Source organism: Somniosus microcephalus, chromosome 6, assembly GCF_052327205.1.
Source record: "Somniosus microcephalus isolate GS21.2 chromosome 6, FLI_Smic_1.0, whole genome shotgun sequence".
In the NCBI taxonomy this organism is placed as follows: domain Eukaryota; kingdom Metazoa; phylum Chordata; class Chondrichthyes; order Squaliformes; family Somniosidae; genus Somniosus; species Somniosus microcephalus.
In genome coordinates, this window is record NC_140992.1 from 85,078,452 (window position 1) to 85,090,682 (window position 12,231).

General features: G+C 41.7%; 1 protein-coding gene across 2 annotated transcripts in view; it reads left to right on the forward strand.

Annotated features, from left to right (window-relative positions):
- Positions 1–228: 228 nt before the first annotated feature.
- farsb (phenylalanyl-tRNA synthetase subunit beta) overlaps positions 229–12,231 on the forward strand; it is a 58,346-nt gene continuing 46,343 nt past the window's right edge. Inside the window, exons 1-6 of one of the 2 annotated variants that reach the window (XM_085990486.1) lie at positions 229–337; positions 3,856–3,911; positions 5,244–5,398; positions 5,561–5,633; positions 8,658–8,773; positions 9,039–9,189. In XM_085990486.1, the coding sequence (XP_085846612.1) occupies positions 280–337; positions 3,856–3,911; positions 5,244–5,398; positions 5,561–5,633; positions 8,658–8,773; positions 9,039–9,189 (609 nt within the window). In that variant the 5' untranslated portion in view covers positions 229–279. Of the gene's footprint in view, positions 338–717; positions 907–3,855; positions 3,912–5,243; positions 5,399–5,560; positions 5,634–8,657; positions 8,774–9,038; positions 9,190–12,231 lie in introns of those variants that run through there. The other variant, XM_085990487.1, reaches the window with a different exon arrangement.

Below are 12,231 nucleotides of genomic sequence, written 5' to 3' on the forward strand. Positions count from 1 at the left end.
CCTGACAACCTGCGGATTGAGTGTTCCTCGAGGAGGTACCTGCACTGTCCGCCCGAAGGCAAATGGCAACGAAATATATATTAAATACCGCAAGAGGTTTTTTTTAAACAAATAAAACAATGCATATCATGTGTTAGAAAAAAATGATTATCTGCCGAATCCATCGCAAAAGAAAAAAAGGGCGCAGCAAAGCTCAGGCGTGGGAAAGGCAACTGCGGCGAGGGCTTGGTTTCCACCTTGTGCGCATGCTCAGCCTGGCTGTTTCTGCCGGTTTGGACCATGCCGACCGTCAGCGTCAAGCGGGATTTGTTATTCCGGGCTTTGGGTCAAACATACAGTGAGTTCATTCATGGTCTTAGCTGTCGGCGGCCTAAGAGTGCCCGGGAACAGACGAGCTGGGGGGTTGAGGAGGGAAGGAGAGACTGACCGATCGGGCTGGGACAGACAGAGAGGGAGGGAGAGGAGCGGGTAAGGCGAGCCTGGAACTCCGAATGTGGAACGTGGAACTCCGAATGTAGACGTGGAACTCAGGATGGAGTGTCTGGAGCCATCCCCGGGGGTTCCGATTCATTCACTGTTTCCACACCGAGTTGCTCCTTCCCGCTGGCTGATTGCATCATGCAGTGCCGGAGCCCCAGTCGTGTTTGCGGCGACGTCTAGAGACGGCGCGGTGCACTGAGAGCGGAGCTGTCAACATCAGGGTGAGAGAGGTGCAGGAATGAGACGAAGGATTTGAGGTTGATCGCAAACTCGTTTAAAAAATGCGGAACTGTGTTTATTTTCCAAAGATGCTTCCAATAGGTTACTTCTTAATTCCGACACGTTACTGTGGAGGGGTGGAGAATCTATTCATGTAGTAAAGGCTATGCAAATGTATCCTCTTTGGAGGGATATTGCCGCAAGAAGGTATATGATCACTGTTTTGATCCATTTAATCTGTACAGTATATTATTAATATATTTCTGCCGTTCTGGGAAAAATAATGTCTGCTGAAGTAGTTACCACAGTGTCATGACGTATTATACCGTCAACTCTAAAATCTCATCTTTCTTACCCTTTTATTAATATTGCACCATTCCAAATGCAGACAGCTTCTAGACTGCATCATATAATTAATTCTAAAAGTAGAAAAGCTGGCCTAGTGGTTAAAGGCACCACTTGTGTAATAAATACTGTAAGGTCCCAAAAGTTCAATTCCTGGTCTCTGCTGATTTCCGCCCGGGCAGTGGTTTGGGTGCTACAGTTGGCCTCACTGCTCTTGAATTAGGGAGGGCAAAATCATCCAGCAATCTCACTTCTGATTACTGACTAGTGACCCTTGCTTGAAAGTGTTCTTGTGTAGACATTGGGCGAGGACAGGATCGGCTCCAGTTGCCAAAACCTTTGCAGTCGTATAGCCCGACAACACCCACTGTCCGGGTTGAAGTTGAAGACTTACCAGCGTGGATGAAATACCATAGCACAGACAGCACCAGGTGCATAAGAATGGGTCGTATTTTCCGATCGGAGACTTCCTGCGTGCGGAGGCCTCTGATCTGGAAAAAATCTACGCACTTACCTGAGGGCTCCCGAGCTGCGCATAGTTCCGATCCTGGGCCTCTCCAAACTCCAAGTGCGCAGGGCCCACATATCCCTGGGATCACGTGGGCCATGGGGAGCCAATCAAAGGAGGGAATCTCTTGACAGGTAGACCTGTCAAATATATGAATGGAGATCACCACAAAAACACTTTAAAACATTAAATTTTTTTTTTTTAAATCACATTTTTAAAATTAGTTGAAATTACAATAAATTAAATATTTTAAACAAAAATTTAATTTTTTGAAAAAATACTTAACGTTTTTACGGGGCTAAAAATAAACTTACCTTTTTTAAAGTATTTTTTAAATGATAAATTGGTGAAAATTTTTTTTAAAAACTTTTTTCAACTCTTATCCTGGTAAAAGCAGGCCTTACACCTGCTTTTACCAGGCGTAAGATTTCTAAGGGTTTTCTGCGGGCGGAGGGTCACCAGAAAGCGGAACTATCCGCCTGCAGAGGCCCTGCTCCAGGGCAGGCGTCCGATCTGTCAAGAGCATTCTTGACAGATCGGAAATGCTGGTTTACAGCGCATGCGCTGTGCATGCCTAAAACCGGCATTTCCGATGTCCCTACGGGTGTGTACACAGCCCGTACACACCTGTAGGGATCGGAATATCCGGCCCAGTGTTTTCTATCTTTCATCTGGAGTTATACCCCAACAAGATATTGGCCCGGAATTTGCGGTCAGCAGTGAAGCGAAGGCGTTCGCTGCTGGCCCCGAGATACGCTTTGCACAAGATCTCGCAATCCCTGTGTCGAGAACTTCAGGTTTTCCGACCTTCAATTCAATTCAATGGACTGTAGTTTGGGAATCCCTTGTTTGAACTGCTGTGATGTCAACAGGCTGTCTAAGCAGCCAATCAAAAGGCAGAAATCTCAGACAGTGAACAAGGAAGTGAGTAAGCTCTTAAAATTCGAACTTTTAAAAATAGTTGGAGAGAGCAAAACAAAGATTGGGACTGTCACATGGGGAAAAAGCAAACCTGAAATAAAGATGGGCAAATTAAAAAAAAATTAAAGAATATTTTTTTGAAAGGTTTCTTAAGATTTTTAATTTTTCTTAAAATGGACAAATTTCACACTGCACAAAATTAAAATTACTTTTCCAGGCCCTTAATATTTGTTTAGCAGTCAATATGCTGTTAAAACATCAATTTCACCTGATCCCTTTGGGTCTAATTTAGGGGAATTTAATAGCGTAATTACTGCAGAAGAGCCAAAGTTTTTGTCACTTTCAATAATTTGGCTGATTACACAGATTGACAGCTCTGTAGGGTGGGGGGAGGGGGCACAGCACAGCCTGTTTCGGAGCTGTCAATGACTGACCGCAACTTTGGGATTTCCAAACCCGAAGTTGCGGCCAGTTTCAAAGGTGGAATGATGGCGACTACTGCGTTTTCAGGAGGGGCGAAAAATGGAAACAAAAAAAAAGCATTTTAAAAGTGCAAAATTATCCTGTTTTCTCCCTGGGAAACTTAATGAAACAGTGCTGCATAAACCTTTTCCTGTTTGGACATGAAAAGAACCTTGCAGTGTTTCTGTTGTATTACACAAATATGACAGACAATACAACTCAATGTGACTTACATCATCACATTTATGTTTATAAGCTAAAATAGTTCACCAATTACCTTTCATGGAAACATTGATCCTTTAAATTTAGCAATGTAAGCTTGTGGTTCTGTTTATATTATCTTTTGTTTAAGATGTCGTCAGAATCACTACTTTGTAAATTACTATAAGCTATCCCAACATTAAAGGAAAACTCCAGAGAAAGCTCACAAAAGTTCATTTGTGCAGTACTTGTTAGCTCCTTGTAAACCTACTTGGGTCAGATTTTTGAATAATCTAGAATGATCTATCCTACAGATTTGGTTGATTGAAGCCCATTTCTGTACCCATAAAAAAAGTTACAGTGCTCTGCAATGAGATGAACCTGCTTTGTGTTGAGCCCAGCATTTCCTCAACATCAGCACTGAGCTGTGCATTCACTGAATGTTGAATCTTATAACTGTATATACTGTCCTCCCAGGGAGCTGTCAGTTGTACATTTTACATTTCCATTTGAAATTCAATTTTCAAGTTGGTGGTTAGGTACAGATATGTTTTTTTAATTTACATTCATAGAAAATTCGCCATTGTAAGTAGTGCATTATTGGGGAAAATGGGGTGGTTATTTACTCTTAACTGCATAAAATTATATGGGAATTCTTTCAGGAATTTTGTGCAGTAATTGGTTTCAATAACACCTATCTTGTTTATTTTGTTTTACAGCTGACGAAGAATTTGATGAACTATGTTTTGAGTTTGGTCTGGAATTGGATGAAGTGGTACAGTATTATATTATAGCTGGCTAATATATGTCTAGTGAATGTGGAAGACTGTTGCCAAGATGCTTTTGGTCAGGAAATGCATGGTGTGCTAACAAAAAGAAAAGCATAGGAGGATTTTTCCTTTCCAATTTTCTCTCCTCAGGGTGCTCACTGTTGTTAGCGTACAGTTCAGTGGGTGCTATCTGCCCTCCACAGCAATGGCCATTCTTCATGTATGAGTCTACATAATTATTGGTGGTAGGCTATTCAACCATGTGGAGCACCATAGCTGAACCTAACCTAATGTACAAATGCACATTTTCCAGCAGGTGTCACTGGATAATGATCAGGAGGATGAATCCAGACTGTTTTCACCCCCACACCTTCCCTAATCGTAGCTCAGAGCTGGTGAGGCCTAGTTTGGCATTCCTACTGCATGCTGGCTGAGATCAGCTAATGGCACAGATCTGGGATCAAAACTGAGACTCTGCTGATCTGTATTACTATTATATATTGACCCGGAATTTGCGGTCTGCGGCGAAGCAAAGGCTTTCGCCACTGGCCCCGAAGTAAGCTTCGCACAAAGATCTCGCGATCTCTGTGTCGAGAAGTTTGGGTTTGCCGACATGTAATTCACATATAGTGGGAATCCCCCAATGCGAGCTGCTGTGATGTCAACAAGCTGTCTGAGCAGCCAATCAAAATGCAGAATTCTCACAGACAGCGAACCAGGAAGTGGGTAAGCTCTTAAAATGCAACTTTTTAAAAATGCTGGAGAGAGCAAAACAAAGATTGGAGCTCTCACATGGGGAAAAGGCAAACCTGAAATAAAGATGAACAAAATTTTTAAAAAATAGAATTTTTTTTTTAACTCTTAAAAATTGTAGTTTTTATTAAAATCAATAAATTTGACACGGCACAAAATTAAAATTAGTTTTTCAGGCTAAGTCCTTTGGGTCTAACTTTTAGTGGGGAATTTAACAGCACAATTACTGCGGAAGAGCCGAAGTTTTCATCAGTTTCCATGATTTGAGAGATTTCACTGATGGCTGGCTTGGTTGGGAAGTGGGGGTGGGGCACAGCGCAGCCTGTGTCGGAGTAGTGAATGACAGACTGCAACTTCAGGATTTCCGCATGTGCTAAATCCTGAAGTTGCGGTCAGTTTCAAAGGCGAAATGATAGCGAATATTGCCAGTTCGCTGTCATCAGGACCGCAAATTCTGGGCCAGTGCCTTTACCATTTTAGTTTGGTGGGAGGTGGATGCTGCAGGATGCTCTCTTAAGTTCAGATGGAAAATTACCCAGCTGTTATGAAGCTGATGTAAGTAAATATTGGTTCTTTATCTGCAGACATCTGAGAAGGACATTATAAGCAGAGAACAGGGAGATGGAAAAGCAGAGGGTGCATCTGATGTGGTACTGTATAAAATTGATGTTCCTGCTAACCGCTATGATCTCTTATGCCTGGAAGGATTGACCCGTGGATTGCAGGTCTTCAAGGACAGGTAATGTTTCTTAATGATTTTTAATTACAAACCTTGTTTGTTCTGTGGAGAATTTGCTGCCCTCATTATGTTTGGTTTGTCATGAAGTCGTTAATGTTTTAAAATATCCATGCTTCTGAAGTATGGTGGTGGTCATAGTCTAATTTCCATGTGCCCAAACAGAATTGAAGCTCCAAGGTACACAAGAGTGGGACCACTTAATGGGGACATGCAGCAATTAATTATCACCAAAGAGGTAAGAAAAAGTTTATTGCATAATAAGCTGAAGTATTATATATAAGATGCATAATTAAAAGTAGGATTTTTTACAATTAAAAAAAAATCTCAAAATCCATTTGCCAATAGCCCATCTGCTACTTCTCCCAAACAATCAAACTAATCCTTGAAGCATATGCACTTTTTTATTGAAAAAAAAGCACATTGGTTCGGATTTTGCAGTCAGCGGTGAAGTGACGGCGCTCGCTGCTGACCTCGAAGAAAGCTGCCCACATACTTTTAGCAGGTTGTGTGTCGTCAGTTTCACCTTTTCCGACATGACCTTCCATCTGCCGCCATGTATAGGGGATCTGTGGTGTCCAGCAACAGTGATGTCATCAAGCAGGCTAAGCAGCCAATCACTGAAGAATTCTCAGACAGCAAACCAGGAAGTAAAAAGCAAATGTTATCATTACTTTTTAATAATTTTTCAGAAAGCAAAATAAAGATTGGGACATGCACATGGGATTAAGATAGAAACTGAAATATCATAAACAAACTTAAAAAAAAATTAAAGATTTGTAAAGAAAAAAAAAATGTAATCATAGATTGGAAAAAATGACACTCCACAAATACAAAATTAGTTTTTCAGGACCAGAGAGGTTGTTCAGCAGTAAGTATGACTTAGTACACCATTAAAAACTCAGTTACACCTCATTCAACAAGGCTTTTCAAGGGTTTTTATAGCGAGAATAGTGCATCAAAAGTTGAAGGTCACATCAATTCAGTGACTTCGAATTGATTTCCAACTTGCGAGGACTGCAAAAGCGCACCCTGTGGAGGAGCAGGGTATCACCGACAGCAACTTCTGGATTTCCGCGTTTAACTGCGCACTTGTGGACTCCAGAAGTTGCTGTCAGTTATACAGAGTAATGACGGTGAAAACTGACAGTTTCGCCATCATTACAACCGCAAATTCCGGGCCAATATTTTCATCAAGATGAGGAATGTTAGTCTTACAAATATTTGTTCATTTCATGCACTTAGTGCCAGCATTAAGCACTCCTAGGCCAGATAGGGGGGCACGGTGGCATAGTGGTTAGCACTGTTGCCTCACAGCGCCAGGGACCCGGGTTCAAATCTGGCCTCGGGCAACTGTCTGTGTGGAGTTTGCACATTCTCCCCGTGTTTGCGTGGGTTTCCTCCGGGTGCTCCGGTTTCCTCCCACAGTCCAAAGATGTGCAGGTTAGGTTGATTTGGCTATGATAAATTGACCCTTAGTGTTAGGGGATTAAATACATGGGGTTACGGGGGTAGGGTGGGATATGTGTCGGTGCAGGCTCAATGGGCCGAAATGGCCTCTATCTGCACTGTAGATTCTGTGATTCTGTGATATGCCACTGTTAGATGCACAGTAAAGCTGCTTTTAATCTGCCCAACAATATTTCTGAGCCCCAACCTCAAAACACCTGCTCCTGCAGGAGTATGACATTTGTGTTTCCCAGACCAATGGGATGGATTTGAACCCAGGTGGCAAAGGTGAGAGGACATGATGCTAACCTATTGTACCAGATTTCTGCATTTGAAAAAAGTCTTTATTTTGGCCTTTTTCCTCTCTTCCCCTTTTCTCCTAAATGCATGATTTCTTGCTAGGGTGCAGTTCCACAGGCACCTTACCCGGCTGGCATTACTCACGTGAACTCTGGTGATGAGTGCCTCGAGTCATAGAGTTGTACAGCACAGAAAGAGGTCCTTCGGCCCATCGTGTTTGCACCGGCCATCAAGCCCTGTCTATTCTAATCCCATTTTCCAGCACTTGGTCCGTAGCCTTGTATGCTATGGCGTTTCAAGTGCTCATCTAAATGCTTCTTGAATGTTGTGAGGGTTCCTGCCTCTACCACCCTTTCAGGCAGTGAGTTCCAGATTCCAACCACCCTCTGGATGAAAAAGTTTTTCCTCAAATCCCCTCTAAACCTCCTGCCCCTTACCTTGAAATTATGCCCCCTGGTTATTGACCCCTCTACTAAGGGGAAGTGTTCCTTTCTATCTACCCTATCTATGCCCCTCATAATTTTGTACACCTCAATCAGGTCCCTCCTCAGCCTTCTCTGCTCTAAGGAAAACAACCCCAGCCTGTCCAGTCTCTCTTCATAGCTAAAGCGCTCCAGCCCAGGTAACATCCTGGTGAATCTCCTCTGCACCCTCTCCAATGCAATCACATCCTTCCTATAGTGTGGCGACCAGAACTGCACACAGTATTCCAGCTGTGGCCTAACTAGCGTTTTATACAGCTCCATCATAACCTCCCTGCTCTTATATTCTATGCCTCGGCTAATGAAGGCATGTATCCCATATGCCTTTTTAACCACTTTATCTACTTCTTCTGCTGCCTTCAGGGATCTATGTACATGCACACCAAGGTCCCTCTGATCCTCTGTCCTTCCTAGGGTCCTACCATTCATTGTTTATTCCCTTGCCTTGTTAGTCCTCCCAAAATGCAACACCTCACACTTTTCAGGGTTAAATTCCATTTGCCACTGTTCTGCTCATCTGACCAACCCAGCTATATCGTCCTGTAGCCTGAGGCTTCCCTCCTCACTATTTACCACTCCGCCAATTTTCGTGTCATCTGTGAACTTACTGATCATACCTCCTACATTCATATCTATGCGACTACAGGGGCATCACAGCCAAGCCTGATGCTGCCTTCTCCAACATTTAATACACACACACACACACACACTAGTTGTCACTGGATGGGGATCAGGAATGGAAAACCTGGCAGCTTTTTCTCTTGCCAAAACCAGTGTGGTTGGGGCCAATTATTATACTCCATCACTGCCCTGTTTGCGATCATCTAACTCCGCACTGACCAGGGATTGAATTTAAAAAGTTTTTAACTGGTAATTATTTCCATGAAGGGAGGAATGGTACCCAATAGTGTTGTTTGATGTTGTGCCGCCATGACCATAGAACATTGTTAGATCTGTAACAGTCTCAATCCATATCCTTATTGTTGCTATGTCCAAGTGCTAGTTTCATGATGATTCTCTTCCCTTTGTAGACTGCGCAGGTTCGTCCACATGCTGTAGCAGCTGTCCTTCGTAATATCAAGTTTACCAAGGATCGCTATGACAGTTTCATTGAGTTGCAAGAGAAACTGCATCAAAATATCTGCAGGTGAGATCATCTGGTCCCTTACTTTCTGACAAAGCCTACACAAAACTACGACTAAAGAGAATATGTATCTCCTAATTTTTAAGATGTAGTTTTGAGATATGCCTGTCATACTTCAGGCATCACATATGCAAATATCCATGTGACACAATATTTTCAATTTTTAGATGCTCAATTTTGTGTTGTATTCTGCAGTGTTCTAGTTGTAATACTGAAAGATTAGGTCTGAAATTTTGAGAAAATAATTTGTGTATAAATGTTTCTCTAGGAAGCGCGCTCTGGTTGCTATCGGAACCCATGATCTGGATACAGTATCCGGACCCTTTAGTTATACAGCAAAACCACCTTCTGAAATTAAGTTCAGACCTTTAAACCAGTCAAAGGAATACACTGCTCACGAGCTTATGGATCTTTATAGGGTAAGAAACACTTTCAGTCATAATGTTTTATTTACATATTATGAATGCTCTGGCTTTGATGATTTAAAATAAATGTAAAGAAACCCAATTGAGAAATGATTAATGCTGATGAACTAATAATTGTAAACTAGCAATTCTAGGTTAATCTGGGGTAGCTATGGCACTTACTTTTTCTTTCAACTGAGAAATTGTACCCTGGTAAAATATTTTACTGGAACAAGAAATATTCCATTGTGCAACAATGCTTATTGAGTACGAACGTCTGTATTTTTAAAAACTTGGTTTGAGGGCGACTTGTGTTGCAGCAGATTAGATACTGGCCTATTGCATCTTGACTTCAATTCATATCCAGCTCCGACTGATGGGGTGAAAAGCTCCTATGTATGCTGACTGTAAGGGTCCTTGTGAAATGTGTTTGGACAGTTTCAATCCAATTTCCAGTGAGCATGGGTGAATATCACATAATTACCCTAAATTTGGCACTAATTGAAACTATATGGGCAACCTCACTTTCAGGCCACCAGATGGCTAATGTGGAAAGTAAAAATTGACATGCTGCTGCCGTAGAGATTGCCCCTTTTGAGGTTGGGCCTAAAGCACATTGTTGAAGCAGAGTTCAAGCTTAATCTGCATCTACTTATGTTGTACCTTAGTTGTGAGTGTTTGAAGTGGAGCTTGAGTGACTAAGTAGAAAGCTTTCCATTCCTCGGCATTATCATTCTTCATCTTCTAAATACTTAGATATTTACTAGACAAATACACTTCTGTTTCCTTCTTTAATGTTTATTTTTTCTCCATTCCCCCATGTTATGCACAGTATTGAGGAATTAGCTGAATTTTCCTTAGGTCTTTGTAATGTTGCTTTTGAGCTGGTCACTTGCAGGTGCATGAGAATGTCTTCTATCTCTCATCTGTGACATTAAATTGAGACCCTGTCTGCCCTTTCAGGTGGATGTAAAAAATCCCATAACACGATTTTAAAAAAAGCACAAAATTCTGCCGATTTCCTGGCCAATATTCCATCCTTGAACAACACAGCTGATTAAGAAAGAAATTAACAGGCCATTTATCCCATTTGCAGTTTGTGGGATATTGCTGTGTACAGTTGGCTGCACATTTTCCTACATAACTACAGTGACTGCACTTCAGAAGTGATTAATTGGTTGAAAAGTGCTTTGCAAAGTCCTGCGGTATGCTAAGGTACTATACAAATGCAAGTTCTTTCTTAGACTGAATTCCCAAGCACTTGAGGAAGAATTGTGTCCCTGGGTCAGCACATTAGTAGAGGGGTCAATAACCAGGGAGCATAGTTTCAAGGTAAGGGGCAGGAGGTTTAGAGGGGATTTGAGGAAAAACTTTTTCACCCAGAGGGTGGTTGGAATCTGGAACTCACTGCCTGAAAGGGTGGTAGAGGCAGGAACCCTCACAACATTCAAGAAGCATTTGGATGAGCACTTGAAACGCCATAGCATACAAGGCTACGAACCAATTGCTGGAAAATGGGATTAAAATAGACAGGGCTTGATGGCCGGTGCAGACACGATGGGCCGAAGGGCCTCTTTCTGTGCTGTACAACTATGACTCTATTAGAGTCCAAACACACCTTGCCTTAAATAAAAGTAACACTGAATAATCAATTGTAAAAGGAATCCTTCCCTGCCAAGAGACACCCTCAGTCTTCTGCATAACTTTATTAATTGCTGTGAATTAAATTGTAGATAATCGCGTGATTGATTCACTTGGCTATTAAAATTATCCAGGTAATGTACATAAGGTAAATATTTGATTTCTGGTCATATATTTATATGTTAAGTGACAGTGTGCTGATTTAAACTCTAAAATGTACATCTTTGATTCCAGAGTGGAAAATCTGGTTTATGAAGTAAAATTCTTGATGGATTTACAAAGGATACATATTGGAGAAAGCTGAAATACCTAATTTATTTAAACAAATGAAAAAGCTGGGGGTGAATTAGGTGGGGCTCTCCCACTTATCTGCAGTAACTTCAGAAAAGCCGTGGAATCCCCAGAAAAATGGCTAAACTATGTTTCCCCAGGGTTTCTGCACTTTGTGCCGAAGTTATGACAGATGAGTTAGGGAACCCCTGTGGAAATTCACTGCTTTGTAACTTGCAAGTAATGAAGTTGAAAGTGAGTTACCATTTTTTTAAAAGAATTAAATAATCTGATGTATTCTAATTGTAAAACACATGACTTAGAAAAGTTTGTATTTCTTTTTAAAAATATTATTACAAGTCTTTTAATTCTCTGAGGTGTGGCAGTACTTCAGTGACATCACATTCCCACCATAGACGGAGTCGCCATGGAGCTCAGTCTGCATTTGGCTCCTATCGAAAATATGGTGTGGGAGGAGCTGCTTTCTGTGTCCCTATAGACCTAACATACCACTCAATAATGGGCTGGATATTCTAATCCCTACAGGTGGGTACGGGCTGTGTACCCACCCGTAGGGACACTGGAAATGCCGGTTTCAGGCATGCACTGCGCATGCGCTGGAAACCGGCATTTCCGATCTGTCATGAAAGCTCTTGACAGATCCTCCGGCTGCCCTGGAGAAGGGCCTCTGTGGGCAGATAGTTCCGCTTTTTGGAGACTCTCCGCTCGCAGAAAACACTTACAATTCTTGCGCCTGGTAAAAGCAGGTGTAAGGCCTGCTTTTACCAGGATAAGAGTTGAAAAAAAGTAAAAAAAAAAAAATTTCCACTGATTTATCATTTAAAAATACTTTAAAGAAAGGTAAGTATATTTTTAGCCCTGTTTAAAAACTTTAATTATTTTTTCAAAAATTTAAATTTTTGTTTAAAATAGTTCATTTATGTAATTTCAAGTAATTTTAAAAATGTGATTTAAAAAGTTTTACTATGTTTTGGGGGTGATCTCCATTCATATATTTGACAGGTCTTCCTGTCAAATGTATGAAGGGAGATTCCCTTCTCTGATTGGCTCCCCATGGCCCACATGATCCCAGGGACGCTGCAAAATACCTGCGCCTCTGGGATACGTGGGCCCTGCACACTGGCA